Genomic DNA, 15231 nt, shown 5'->3' with positions numbered 1-15231 from the left:
CAGTGACATCCACACTGCTAATTTTGCTTACTCACTATGAAAGTACTGGGTTTCATTGCCACAACTTTAAATGTGAGAGGATCGTTGTGTAATGAACACACCAAGACATGAACACTGACAGTCGCTGCTAACTACTTTAGAACAGACACGTGCAAAACATCTGATGCTATGGGGGCATTATTTTTAAAAGTATTATTTTATAGCAACTATAAAAATAATAAGTGATGGTTGCTTTTTCTGTAAAAATCTAAAACTAAAACTGTGTAGCTGTAAAGACTGGAGGCTTCCTAAATGAAGGGCTTCTTTTTCCTTCTAGGAAAATGCATTTTAAACAGCTGCACAATGAATACTGTCATGTCAGAATTCTCCGCTCTTTGAAAAATTGCTGAAGATCCCCTGTGTAGGCCAAGATTTTATGAACAGTGTAAAAGGATTCTAATCTGGCCTCCTGCTTCAGCTTCCTTTATGATACCCTTCCTCTGATTCCAGAAAAAGAATCCCCAGAGGTGTTTTCTCCTGTACTGTGACACGGATTGGAGTGTAGGACCTTTTAGAATAGTGATGCTTCACTGCTTGAAGTTTTTCAGTATCTAACTTCATGTCCTGTGTTTTACTTCCCAGTTGGCTTTTGTTTGAACTAGAGAGTCTTTAAAAATGCCCTGAAATTTAATTTTAATACAAACTTTCTTTGGACTGTTATCACTAATTTTATAGACAGACGTTAAGCATGCTGTCTTTTGTAAGCTCAATTCCTAAACACGAAGGATACCCTGTTCGTGGGTTTACTAAAAGTAATAAGAAACTCTAACATGCTTTTATACAAAAGAGACGAAGGACACATGAACTATACCCTTACTCTTTCTGTTCAGATCTCACAATTAAACACTGGCTGACATTAAACTCATTATATAGACCAGACTGGCTTCGAACTCACAGAGAGCCACTTGCCTCTTCTTCCTGAGTTCTGAGATTAAAGGCATGCACCACCAAACCTGGTATCTTATTTTTGTTCAATACACAGACAACGACTTTATATGGACATGTGAATAAAAGTCTCCTTTAAGGAGAGGACTGCACATTTGTATGAATTGTTGTTTCTCTGGTGTTCTTTCCTTCTGTGTTTTAAATGTATGTGACAAGGGCACATGGTATTTTGTAACCTTATAATGAAATATGTGTCATTTATCATTTTGACTAGACATTCAGTTTGAACTGATTGTAGCAACTTTTTACAGCTTTTTATAATGTTTTTAATTTATTTGTGAAGTTCAACATACAAATCTACTCAGTTATATCATTGTTTCTTGTAAAGAAGTTAAGTCAAATTTACATAGATATAAAAATGAAAATTGTAATGGATATGGTAGAGCATGAGGTCAGCCTTGGCTCCATAATGTGTCCAAGCCAGCCTGGTTTATATAGCAAGACCCTGTCTCAAGGAAATAAACAGGCAAGAGAGGGCATGACCTTCAAACACTCTCAACAGAGGATCTTTGAAAACCTCTACCTATCTTGTTAATCATAGTTTTTATTTTTCACATATGACTTTTGTCAGATTAAAGAAGTTATATTGCTTTAGTGAGGCTTTTAGAATCATGAATTAGAGTTGAATTCTGTTACTTGTTTTTCTAAATCCGTAGGTTGATGATGGCTTTTCTTCTTTAATTTGTTAACATGATGAACTATATTGATTAACATTTCATTCTACTTTTAAGAAAACCTTTAAATTCCTGGAATAGACCTCTTCTGGTCCTGTTGCACTAATTTTAATCACGTATTACTAAGTTTGACTCATTAAAATTTTGAGTGTCTGTCCTGGAGAGAGATTTTCCAATTCTGTTCTTTTTATTTGTGTTTCTTTTGGTAATGTCTTGGTCTGGCTTTGATGTCAGACAGATGTTTTGTTAGTCACATCAACAGGACAGTGTCACATCTTTGTGCTGTAAGAATTTGAATGAAATTTCTGTAATTTTTTTCCGCAAATCTTTAATAGGCTTCAGTGATGCATCCCCTGAGGCATGAGGTGTTCTTTGTGTAAATATATTAAACTGTGAATGAAATTACTAACAGAAATACTTTATTCTTAATAAGCTTGTTCTTGACATTTGTACTTTTCTATCATTCATTTTTTGGATCTTTTTTATCTTTATAGACTCTGTGGTGATGTGTTCATTATCAGTGCTTATATTAGTAAATCAATTTTTTTCTTATATCTGTGATTAGTACTGACAAGATACATCAATTTTACTTATATTCCCAGACACCCAAATATTATAGTAATTATCTATCTATATAAGTTTTTGTTTTATATTTTGTCATTTCACATTTTCTTGAATTTACTCATTTCACATTTAATTAGTACTGAATATAGAAAGTTAGATCATTGGGCAGAGAACTTGCTCTTTTTGCGATATAAACATTTTGTTGCTCTGCATTCTGTGGCACACCAAATCTGTAGATTCTCCTCACCCCAGAACAGTACAGTGGCTCTCCAGAAGTCACGTGTGGCATACCTAATACTGTCTATGTAAGTTAAGTAACAGACATGTAGAGAGGACCTGCTTCCCTCACCCTGATGTCTTGAGAGCAAAGTTTTCCTCGGACATAAAAGAAAAATACCAATAGAGTCTGCAAATCAGTTCGGTTTATGCTCAAAATGTTTTCTTCTTGCAGATGTTGACGAATGCCAGGCGATTCCGGGATTGTGCCAAGGGGGGAACTGTATCAACACAGTGGGCTCTTTTGAATGCAGATGCCCTGCTGGTCACAAGCAGAGTGAGACAACTCAGAAATGTGAAGGTGAGAATGATCGGGTGTGAACCTGGCTGCTGACTTTGAATGCAAGAAAAAGAAATTGCATTCGGAATTGTGAAAACTAATGACAAAACATCGTGATTCTTTATCTTACTATGGAAGTGCTGGTGTAGCCTATAGCATTTGGTTTGGGGAGCATATATTGTAGCCTTCAAGGATTTGACCTGCCAAAAGGAAGTGAACATTTTTCATTTGACTGATCTCAGTAGCTATGAGGTAGTAAGAGTGAGAGTCATTTAGCCTCACATAATTTCTCTCACAAGGTAGGTTTTTGTTTCATCTGTGTATTTGTTTCAAGTAGATTTCCTGTTCTAATTTAGCTGCGATAAAGTCTGTGTCATGATTATAAAGCTTGAGAAATGTCTAAGTGCATGTAGCTTCAAGGATCATGTATGTTTGTAGAATACTTTTAGCAGTACTGAAACTTTTCAGCCATTGCCCTACTTTAATCACAGGTAATTTTAGTGTGTGTATGTGCACATGTGCATAATCTATGTGTATGTATGTACATGCTCCTGTGCGTGGGGACAGTGTACCTGTGCTTTGGTGTGTAATATGCCATGGTATGTGTATGAGAGTTAGAGGACAGCTTCAGGCGACTGTCCTCGTCTTCCATCTGGTTTGAGGCAAGTCTTTTGGATTCTCCTAGCTCTGCCTTCTGCCTTACTATGAGAGCACTGGGGTTACAGAAATGCTATCCCATGAGCCTCTAGATGAATTCTGAAGATCTGAAATCAGATCCTCATGCTTGTACAGCAAGTCTGTATCCACTGAGCCGCCATCTAGCCCAAAGGCAGTTTCTAAAGACAGTAACATATCATGATTCTAGTCAGTTGTGAAAAAGTAGCCTCGTTTACTCTAGTTAAGATTTCTCCTTTTCACCTTTTATAAAAGGCAATAGTTTGTTTATGTTGACCAGTTATAAAGAAGCATGCCCATCTATATGGACAAGAAAATGGGGAAGGGAAAAACGTAGTACTTAACTGTACACTGCAAACGGGAATCTGAATAGGAGCTAGTGTGTGGGCATGAAGACTACTGTTTCACTGCTAACAACCACAATCCTAGGCGCTGTTGGCTAGCATCAGTCTCTCTTTTCCATGTCCTTGTACTTCTTTAGAGTCAGTCTGTGCTCATCTTACACAGTTAACACTGTTGCCAGCTAATTTTGGGTTCCTCCCAACAGGAAGGTGAGAAGAATGTAGTTGATTATTTTAAGGACCAAATAACATTTTCTCTGACACTGTTCTTAATAATATTCAAGTAGTTCAATAAAATATTGATCATCAGTGTACTTGAAATGAAAGGGTTAAAAAATACTTGCCAAATGAGGGAAATTATCTGAACTAGCACCAGAAAAGAACCAAACATTGAATGTTCTACAAAATGGGTGCTCTTATTTCCATTTTCCCATTTTTCCTGCCTAGGTTTTTGGGGGAGTTTATCCTATTGCTCACTTTTTTTTTTCTTCACTCCCCTCTCCTTTTAATTTCTGGAATAAACTCCAAACTCTATCCAAGAGTGAGGGAAGAAAAGCCAGTCTTTGATTATAGGTAAGAAGGCACAGCCTCTGGCTGATTCTAGTGCTTATGACATTTCAGTTACACTTCAAACAATGACTTTCTTTTTAGTTGAAAATGGAAGAAGTCTTTCTCCATCACATTTCCTCAAAAGAGCATGTGGAGCCAAGACAGAGCTCTGGGGAGGACAGGGCTGCTCTTTATTCCCGCTTGCCTAGTTCTTTGGGAATGGGAGTTATTGATATAACATAGGCACCACCCGGGGCCCGGAATCCAGTCATGTCTTGGCTTACATCCTGTCCAGGCAGCCAACTCCATTTAAACATTGCCCAGAAGGAATTATGTGATTTAGTATTTGTGATTTGTGGGAATGGAGGAATTGGAACAAGGGCTGATTAGGAATTGAACCCGTAGGTTTTTGTGAAAAGTTTACTTGTTTATAAGGCATATTTATTTAGATACGTCTTAAAAGTGGCTATTATCAATTTGCTTTGGGTAATACTGTTGCTGTATATAAGAAAGCAAGCAGTACTTACATAAAATTATTTAATTGAATTGGTATCAAAGCATACCTTGAAATACCAGAGCTGTGGCTGTACACAATATTGGATTTTGAATTATATTCGCATATGGTTTAATATTGTGTTGTCCTAAGTTTAAATTGATGGGTGTTCTAAATAAAAATACATCCACAGCAGCTGCTTTTTATTATCAAAACCAAGGTATTTACATTTCAGTGTTAAAAATGTAAAATGGAGTACTGGCAGATTTGTTTTTAAGTGATGCCCTTCCGGTTTTTACTATATGAAATTCCATGCTTTTGTTCATGTAAAAGAAACCTCTTAATATTTAAGTTCCTCTGTCTGCTCAAAACTAAGAGGACACAGCATTGTTGCGTCTGAGCCACTGGGGTGATGGGATTCTTAGTAGGAAGCCACAACACTGGGCTGTGAATTTTGGGAATGGTGATATCATTGCACTTTGCATGTGTTTGTTGACTCTGTCTTTCCAGTGCTTCAGTAAGATTCCTGAGGACAGAAATCATTCTTCACAACTGTGTTCCATACTGGAGAACTATTTCCAATATACTTGGCTGACTCCTTACTAATAAATGTTGATGAGCAGGAACAGAAGTTTGTAAAATGGTGATCTGTTTGACCTGAGTTCATGTCCAAAAAGGAGGTGAACTGTGAGACCAGGATAAAACCGTGTTTGGAAAGAGGAAATTCACCACGCAGAAGTTTTCCTTCATTATACCATCTACTGTTTCCCTTTAAAAATATTTATTTCTTCATTTATTCATTCATTTATTCCTTCCTTCATTGATTGATTGATTGATTTGGAGACAGGATCTCATCATACAGCCCTGGCTGCCTAGAAATCATTTTATCACCCAGCTGGTCTTAAGTTTGCCTTAGTCTTCTTGTCTCCCCTTATAGAGTCTGGGATTATTGGAGAGTACCTCCATACCCACCTCGATTTTTTTTTCAATGATTTCATTTTGTTGTGTCTGCCCCCCTGGGAGATCCAGATAAACCTTAAATGTGGTGTGTTGCTTTTATCTTCTGTGTTGTTGCCCCCTTGTGTTGTACTATCATTCCAAGGTTAGGGAACCTTTACTCTCTTTGAAGAAGGAATAATGGCTCCCATATCTGCTCACTGATCAGAACATCCTTCTTCACTACTGTAAAATCTTTGATCTGCTAATCCTAGGAGTTTGAGCACGAATAGCTTACATTCTGATTCAGGGTGGTCTCCTCAGTTTGACGCCTGATCCTTGGTGGCCTTCATGGAGTCTGTTGGGTTTTATATAGGTGATCTGGTATGTTTCTGCTATGCGACTCGTTTCCCCTCTCCTGCTTAGTGTAGACTACTGATTGAGCCCTAAATCTCAACCCAAATCTGGAAGACATATACATCCATACTTGTTTGTGTGTGTCGAAAGAAAGACATTCCTCCCTTCTCTTTGGTTAGTAGCCTCTGCAGCCATGCTTACCTCTCCTGAGCCAGTTTGCTTCCAAAATCTAATTTCCTAATTCTGTCAGACAGCAGGCAAATGATTCTTCAGTGGAGTAAATGATGCCTTCACATCCAAAGAGGAGGTTGGTTGAGCCACTTACCCGCTCAGACGTTCATTAATAGAAATAGCCGTGCAGCTTAAATGAAGATGAGACCCCAAGTACCTTCGTGCAGTATGGTGACGCCCCACTGACAATGCCCAGCCTTCCTTCTGCAAACAGGCGATGCCGTTTTGCTTTGTTCTGCGCATGCGTGGAGACCAGTAGGTGCCAGATGTCGGCGCGTGTTTCCCTCTTCCCTCGATACCTTCTCTAACATTCCTGAGCCATTTGTTCTGTCTTGGCGTGTTGTGCAGGCAGGAAAGCTGCATCACAGTCTTTCCTTCTAGTGACTCTCAATGTGTCAGATGCTTTTTTAAAAAATTTATCCCGAAGAGTCTTTGGCCTTGATCTATTTATACAAGCATTTTGGCATTTGGAGTCAGAAGACAACAAATATATTTATCTGTGCTTGGGAAATTCACAGAAAAGGTTGGCATGGTGTCCTTTGCTACTATTGCAGCTCTGCTTTGATAAACCTGGGGCAATAAAAATTCTCTGTGGTAGGATGGAAATCATTTGCTTTTACTCACATTTCCAAAAGTAAATTAATTTTAAAATAAAGAATAAATGCTCCAGCTACTTCTTAGAGTGAAGCCTATGTAAGGAACAGATAGTGAGGGAAGACAGTAGTTAGCAGTGGAAGCTGATGAAAGCTTGGAGGTCATCAATGGAAATGATGGTGAAAATCAACATTTTTAAATCCTTCCAAAAGCTTAGAACTTTGACATTGAAACAGATAGAGTCCCTCAACGGAAGTTGAGATTACCATATCCAAACCTATTTCCCAGCCCCATAATAAAAAATACTTCCCTCTGCCAATTATTCTACTGCATTTTAAGTTGCTTTGTTATTTTTTTCATGCCTGAGTCTGCCAGAAGAGTACATGTGGTAATAATAATGGTTCACATTCACTATGCCCTTCCTATAATGTCTGGCAATACTGGGAAAATAAGATAACCCAGTGTACACTGGCTTCTGTACTGAACTATCACAACAGAGCAGAAGGGTGGCCTCCTAACACTAATCTACTTCACAACTGAAAACACCGAGACACAGAGGGCCTAGGCACTCTCTCCAGGTCATGTGAATAACGTGACATTACCGAGATCCAGCTTGTTCTTGGTTGTCAGGCAGGTGGGAGCTGGAGAGGCATAGCACAGCAGAGGACTCTATTGAGCGTTAGCCGAACAGTTTAGCCTTTTCTCAGTTTGTGACAGGACTCTGGAATATCTAACTAGGTCAGAATTCGATGCAGTTTTGTGGTCACTGGCTATGGAGTCAGGAAGCTTCATGAATGGAAAAGTTACCACCTCAACCTTGATCTAACAAACACAGAAAGCATGAGACTGAATCTTTCAGTCTTCATTTTGGCCTTCACATTCATAAGAAGCATTCCCATGTCATTGATGGTGACAGTTGTATGTGACTTGGAGCTCTGTTACTCTAGAGGAGTTGCCATCCCACCAGCTCTCTACTCAGACTGGGCATTTGAAGCATCCCTACACAGCCAGTGTGCAGGTGCTTTTCAGGAGAGTGGCTCACAGGCCTACTTCTTTAAGAAGCTTATTTCCCACTGAAATGTGTTCTGCTGCCTCTCTGGATGAGGCATTTCCATACTCAGCTATTTGGTTTCTGGCACATTCTATATTCACTAAACTGTGATTTATTCCATACCACTGCACTGAATTAATCTGCTTACCAAGACTCTAGAACTTCAGGTTCTAGAAAACGGGTCTAGGAAAGCAGGAGTCAGGGCTAAGGAAGTAGACCTGAAATATTCCCTTGTTCATGGAAGGGGTGGAAATAGTTCTAAAAAAAGAGTGCATTCAGCTATTCCTATGGAAAGATAAGATGAAAGCTTCAAAGTAGGGAATGAGTGGGTCATACAACAATGCCTTTAATGCCATCTAAGGTGACATATACTCTGATGAGATGTAAGAACTGAGGGAGAGGAAGGAAGGCGGTTACAAGAGAGATCTGGTGGAGTCACACTGACCAATGGGTGACTGTTTCCCAGTTATTCTCTCCTTGATTGCCAACAGCAAACAGCCTAGCCCACAGACTTCAGTGAAGACAGTCCAGTAACACAAAACAGATGTCTATCATGTACTCAATAAGGGAGGTGATCAAGTATGCAATGAATGATTTTGAGATAACTGGACATCAAATTTGAAAAGTACTAGATTGGAATGCCACATGTTGTGTAGTTCTAGGCCCAAGAAGGAATACGCTAACATTCTGTCAACCCTGAACCTATAGAGGAATGGGTTGGTAAATTCTAGTCTATTAAAGAAGATAAATTCCATGCTAGTAAAAGAGAAAAATACCACAAACATGAATAAAAGACATACAAAAAAACTGAAAAAAAGGAGCTTTTCTTAGCATGGATAAAGACAAATTTTTCAAAATATGTAAAGAAATTCTATGAATCAATAAGAATATTTTTAATAAAAAGATCAAAGATCTGATTTCACTGTTGATAGGGGCAATTGTTATTTGACTGCTATTTTTAAACATATTTTTCCTGAATAGAATAAAAATATGTAAACCAGTACTGAGATAATTTTTTAACCTATAATCCATGACGAAATAAAATTCTGATGAAAACTGTTTCACTAAAGTTATTAGGTGGTAGACATGATTATGAATTCCTGACAAAATATATCAGGAATATTTTTGACTACCAGAATAGAAATGTATTTACCATTTAATCCATTGATTTTAATCCTAAAATGTTATCCAATCTATATTCATCGTTAAACAATGATGGATATAAGATTATGTCTTCCTGTCTGTAAATAATATATTCAGTAGTAGACTGATAGGTATAAAGCACAAAATAGGAAATGATAGCCTTTTCAAAATTGTGGTTGCCTTATATGTTTATGTAAATGTATTAAAGACATGTTTCCCTTGACAAAAGCAAGTTGTAAAACATGTACATATAAAAGATAAATTGTTTGTGTTGAGGGCTAGACCAAACTGAGGCTTTCCCTGAGGCCCTGATTATAGTGAAGGAACATAAATCCTTTTCTAAAACCAGGAATATGCTTGGCAGAGGCGGAATGGCCTGAGGCCAGGACCTTGGGAAAGCTGTGGCTTTGGATCCTGAGACCCCTACTTTTCCCACCGTGTAGGGACTGTGGTTATTAGTCCCAAAGCTGCTGTGGGCTTGGTCTCTGACGCCCTTGAGATCTGTGTTCTTCTTGTGCAACACTGTTTGATTAGTTCCCTACTGAGCTGACTTCTTCCCATTGTATGATGGCTTTTTACTGACTATCCTATTTTTCCTCACAAAAATAGTATATAGGATGCTGTTCTTAATAAACTCGATGGGCATAAGACATAGGCTGTACAAGATCCCTGTACCCCAGCTTTTCTATCTTCTCAACTTCCAGCCATCACCCTAAAGAAAGACCTGCTGGACCAGGTCAGTTTTATGCATGTATTTGCTTGTTTCTGCATAGAATATCAGTGGAAGGACCCGAGGGAATTCTCATTCAGTATCCTAAAACATATAAATAGCTTGAATAAAGAATGGGAAGGCATCTTTTCATTTAGTACCCTAGCCAATGGTTTTGTTTTGTTTTGACGTTCTTTGAACCATCTAAGTATATTAATAATCTATTTAAAAATAGGAATAATAATAATACTCAGACAAATTGATAGTAAAATTTCTATGACCTAAAAATTCTGCTTTTTATGATACATTTATATTGAACTGAAGTTTAGAAAAAAATTCATTTGGAAAAATGGGGGATTAATTCAAAACCAGAAATTGGAAGCATCTGTTCTCCCATAAACCATCTAGGAATGGCTATGAGCAGTGGGGTTATCAGGCTGACCTTTCGATGTCCTTCCTGTTATGAATTATTGTGTGGAGGGGACTCCCCAGGGTCTCCTGCATGTGCAGGGAAACATGCTGGGCAGATAGGGTGGGGGCGGGGAGGCAGCAGGTGGAAAGTCATTCATACCCAGGAGCTGCATCCACGCAGAAAGAGTCTATGAGAAAGATAGACAGAAAGGAGAGAAGAAGAGAGAAAGGGTTCAAGGGTGCCCACCTCATGGGAGGAAAAGCAGAAAAAAACAAAAGAAAGAGAGGGGGAGGAGTATTTGTAGAATGGTGCTTGCTCTTTTTTTGGGGGGAGGGGTTTCCGAGACAGGGTTTCTCTGTGTAGTTTTGGTGCCTGTCCGGGAACTCGCTCTGTAGAGCAGGCTAGTCTTGAACTTGCAGAGATCCACCTGCTTCAGCTGGGTAGGGGAGAGGGTGATGGGGACTCCAGAAAGACAGCAGAGCAGTAGGCTAAAGGGGGGGGGGGGGAGACTGTGTGACTGCTCAGCCTGCTGACCAAAATCCTATTACAAGCCTTCCCAGTTTTCCCACAGACCACTTCCGTGGCTGTTCAGTAACTTTGCTGCCACCTTGACAATGGAGTTGTCACCTTTTAGTGAGCCAGCGGCGGGAGTGTATGGGGAGCTTGTAATGAACCTCTTAATTTCAAACTAAGTGAAATGGCTAGTGGAAAGAAGCTACAGACATAGTTCTCAGTGGAAGTATGGAGAAGGTCTCTCACTTTTTATTACATTTGTATATTTACTGATTTGGTGTGTTTACACCATGGCACACAATGGTGGGGTCAGAGAGGAACTAACAAATATTAGTTCTTGCCTTTCACAGTGTGCGTCCTGGAGTTCAAACTCAGATTGTTAGGCTTGGTAGCAAGTACTTTTACACTTGGAGTCATCTCACAGGCCCCCACGAATTCTTTATTTGAGACTCAATGGGTGACATCATGGTGATGACCATAAATTTGCTGAAATAAGTGTATATCCCAAAATAAAACTATTCAACAAAAAAAAATTAACCTTTAGGGTATAAGAATGGACTTTGTTCTGGGTTGGGAACCAAACGTTGAAACCTGTCAGTCTGAGCTGATGAGATAAGTCACTGGGTAACGGGTCTAAGTTCAGATTCCTAGCACCAAAGTAAGATACTTGGGGGTGGCAGCCAGTGTCTGTAACCCCAGTGCTGGGAGGTTGAAACAGGAGGTCCCTGGAGCATTCTGGCCAGTCACTTGAGTCAGTCAGCTCAGTAAAAGCCCTGTCTCAGAAGAAAGAAGGAAGGAAGGGAAGAAGAAAGAGGAGGAGGAGGAGGAGAAAAAGATGATGATGATGATGATGATGATGATGATGATGATGATGATGATAACGACAAAGATGAGGATAGAGAGTAGGGAAAAATACTTGTACATTGACCTCATATGACATTGACACACACACACACACACACACACACACACACACACACACACACACGCAGATCACATTTTTAACTTCTATCCTAATTTTATTTTAATAATTTTATCCCCAAGTAAGAAGAAGCATGTAGAAAGAAATGATCACATAAGTGTGAAGTAGAGGGAGGTGAACAGAGTTCCTATAGCACAAAGTCAAGTGTCCACACATCAGGACAGTAGGACCTGTGCCAACACCAGAACATTAAAGTCTCAATGTTGGTAGAGTCATCATGCTTGACTTTCCTGCCCAAGATTTCAATGTGTGTCATAAAATACAGCATTTTTATGGCACAAATTATTGAGAGTTTTGATATATCATTTCAATGGGGACATTCAGCACAGCATCTAATAAGTAAGCTTTTACAAACTAGCAAAAATTTTGAAAAATATAACTGATCTACTAGAGCGTCTATTTGCATACTCGGAAAAACCTGAGAGCAATGATGTGGTGAGGGAAGGTAGAACAGGATTTCAGATGACCAGCTAATTCCTGCCTGGTCTTGGCTGGTTCGACTCCCCACACCCAGGTAAGTTTCATACAAATGACAGCAATGAAGATTTGAGACTGCTGTAACTAAATGTATGTAGCCTGAGACAGTGATCGTGAAACTACACTTTGCTAGATCAACTGCTACAACCCAGTGTTGTTTCACTAGTGCTAGTGTGTGCCCACCTCCTTTTATAAACCATGGGAAAAAAAAAATGGTAAAGTGATGCTCAGGGTTCTTTTGTCGAATGTCTGCTGAAGATCACAGGAAAGGTTGAGTGCCTCCAGGACACCTTTTTCATAGATGTAAGACTACATGTGTGCTATTAGATGTGTGCCAGTGACAGAAAACTGGGTCCTCCGTGGAATGAAAGGGGGGAGGAGTGGTTTCAACCTGGACTTTAATGCTTGAGAAACAAAATGAAAATCTAAAATAAATCTCCATTTTGTTTGCCGAACAAGTAGAGTGACAGATGTCACAGGAAATAGCACTTTCTCTCCCATAAATAGTTATAATGGATAGGCGAGGTTTTCCTGGTGGTGTTAGTAAGAAGGTAGGGAGCTCAATTTTGAGTCTCCTCAAAATAGAAGGTGCAGTAAGCCTTATGTCCTCCACCAAAAGGGACACTAATGAATGACCAGAATCATTCATTCAGAAGTGTAACTTTTAAGTTAATGCTGTTCTTCTAGACCAGTGGTTCTCAACCTGTGGGTCACAACAGGGTATCAGGCATCCTGCATGTCAGATATTTACATTACAGTTCACAACAGTAGCAAAACTGCAGTTATGAAGTAACAATGAAGTAATTTTATGGTCAGGCGTCATCACATCATGAGGAACTGTATTAAAGTTTTGTAGCATAAGGAGGGTTGAGAACCACCGTTTGCAGACCATGAGGATAGAGACTGGAACCAAAGAGATATAAATCCTTGCTCCTGTGAATGCTGTGTTGTAGCATGAATCTTAGCAGGTCTTATTAATAAAATCAAACCCAAGGCCAGTTATTGAGGTAAATGCTGGAAGATCAGAGAAGCAGAACAAGCCACAGCTACCTCACCTCGACAGTTCCTCAGTTGATCCTGTTTCCTCAGACAGGAAGCCTCTGAGTCCTTATCCAAATGAATCTCAGCTGAACTGCTGCTCAAAAGCCTGAATGCTTAACCAGTGAAAAGCTTCTAGTTTCTGGTCCTCACACCTTATATACCTTTCTGCTTTCTGCTTTCTGCTGTCACTCCCTGGGATTAAAGGCTCACTTCTTGGGATTAAAGGTGAGTCACCACGCCTGGCTGTTTCCAGTGTGGCCTTGAACTCACAGAGATCCAGATGGATTTCTGCCTCTGGAATGCTAGGATTAAAGGCATGAATGCCACCATTTTCTGGCTTCTGTATCTAGTGGCTGTTCTGTTCTCTGACCCCAGATAAGTTTATTAGGGTACACAATATTTTGGGGAACACAATACTACTACACTGTGTTAGAGTCAAAGGGGAGATGAGAGGCAAGGAAACCTATGGAACTAAACATGATCAAATCCTCAGAAAAACAAAGCAGAGTGTTTATCAAGTAGTGATGTTGTAACATTTTATATCAGTAATTATAAAAGTCACTAAGATGCAGCTCTTTGAGCCAAGATTTGAGAGTGTGAAGGAATAAAGTATGGCTGACAAACATACCCTGTTATGTGCTGTCCTGGGTAGGAGCCAGTGTCAGAGACTGGGGCACACATGAGGTTTTTAAGGGGACACCTAGAGATCTGTGTTTTGGGGAGAGTGATAGAAGGAACGGGAAACCTTCACTGTGAAGGTAATTCAGTCTCACTGAAGCCTGTGCATTGTTTAAGTTCTGTGAAAATGAAGTCCAGATGCATTCCTTGTAGGTAAGCCACCAAGGATCATTTCCTGCAGCAGAAGGTGGTCATCCAAGTATGCATGATGGGTATGTCTACATCAGGCTAGTTAGAGTGAGAGGCTGTTGAAGATCCTCTGTGCAACTAGTAGGCTACAGACTCAGCCGTTTTGATTTTTGTCCTTTTCCACAGAAAATACTAGAAAATGACTCCATCAATTTTTGTGATTCCACCACTTCCCTGTGAAGGTCAAAGTATGCACCACTGTACTATAGACTGACCCTGAAGAGTGGCCCGTCCATACTAGTATATTAAATTATACAATCCACTCCCATATGTATACAGATAGTGTTTATATCATACAGTAAATGGACAGCTGCTTTTGTGAAGTGCTGGAGATTGAAAACAGGGCCTTGCTCATTTGGGGCAAGTTCTCTTGTTCCAGTTGGCATTCCCAGCCATGTACCACTGTGTTACAAAGTAAAACAAACTTTAAACAACATAACCTCTTATTTTTCAAAATAAAGCACAACTAAGAAAATACAGTTCTACCAATTTGAAGGTCAAGTTTTTTTGTAGGCATCATATATACTATGTATGGTAGTGAGTGAGCATAGAGATCTCATTAAATTCGTTTTCTTTCCAGAATGTATGAAAAGCACAGAGGGAGCTTAACACTCATGATGTCATACTGCCACAGTGGAAGGCAGAACTTGGTCCAGTTTCACTTGAGACCATTTATATAGAAGATAAAAATAAATTACTCTTAAATGTATCATTAGAGCGCTGAGAAATGACCCACTTCTTTAGTTTTCTGACAGTACGTTGCCAAAATGCTTTTTAAAGTATCAAAGTTTTACGTACTGCTTACTAATGAGAACAGGAGGACAAAGTACTGAATTCCTGGAACTTTGCCAAGTCCAAATGGTTATAGTAAATTTAACTTTGGAATTTCCTGACTTTCACGTTTGTGAAATTTTAGTTTTTGTCCAACCTTAAAGGGAGGCGTTCAGTTCATCTTCTCTTCATTGAAAATTTGAAGGCAATGGTGAAAGGTGGGGAGAACTGGAGGAAAGAATTATTGAGTCTGCTGGGAATAGGGTTCTGTGGTAGAGTACTTACTAAGCAGGTGTCGGGCTCTGCTTGAT

General features: G+C 39.4%; 1 protein-coding gene across 1 annotated transcript in view; it reads left to right on the top strand.

The window, feature by feature from the left end:
• Fbn2 (fibrillin 2) overlaps nucleotides 1–15231 on the top strand; it is a 215328-nt gene that overhangs the window by 63333 nt on the left and 136764 nt on the right. Inside the window, exon 7 of the mRNA XM_036205263.1 lies at nucleotides 2674–2799. Within this exon, the coding sequence (XP_036061156.1) occupies nucleotides 2674–2799 (126 nt within the window). The remainder of the gene's footprint in view (nucleotides 1–2673; nucleotides 2800–15231) is intronic.

This window comes from Onychomys torridus, chromosome 13, assembly GCF_903995425.1.
Source record: "Onychomys torridus chromosome 13, mOncTor1.1, whole genome shotgun sequence".
In the NCBI taxonomy this organism is placed as follows: Eukaryota; Metazoa; Chordata; class Mammalia; order Rodentia; family Cricetidae; genus Onychomys; species Onychomys torridus.
This window is presented reverse-complemented; position numbering and strand designations above follow the sequence as displayed.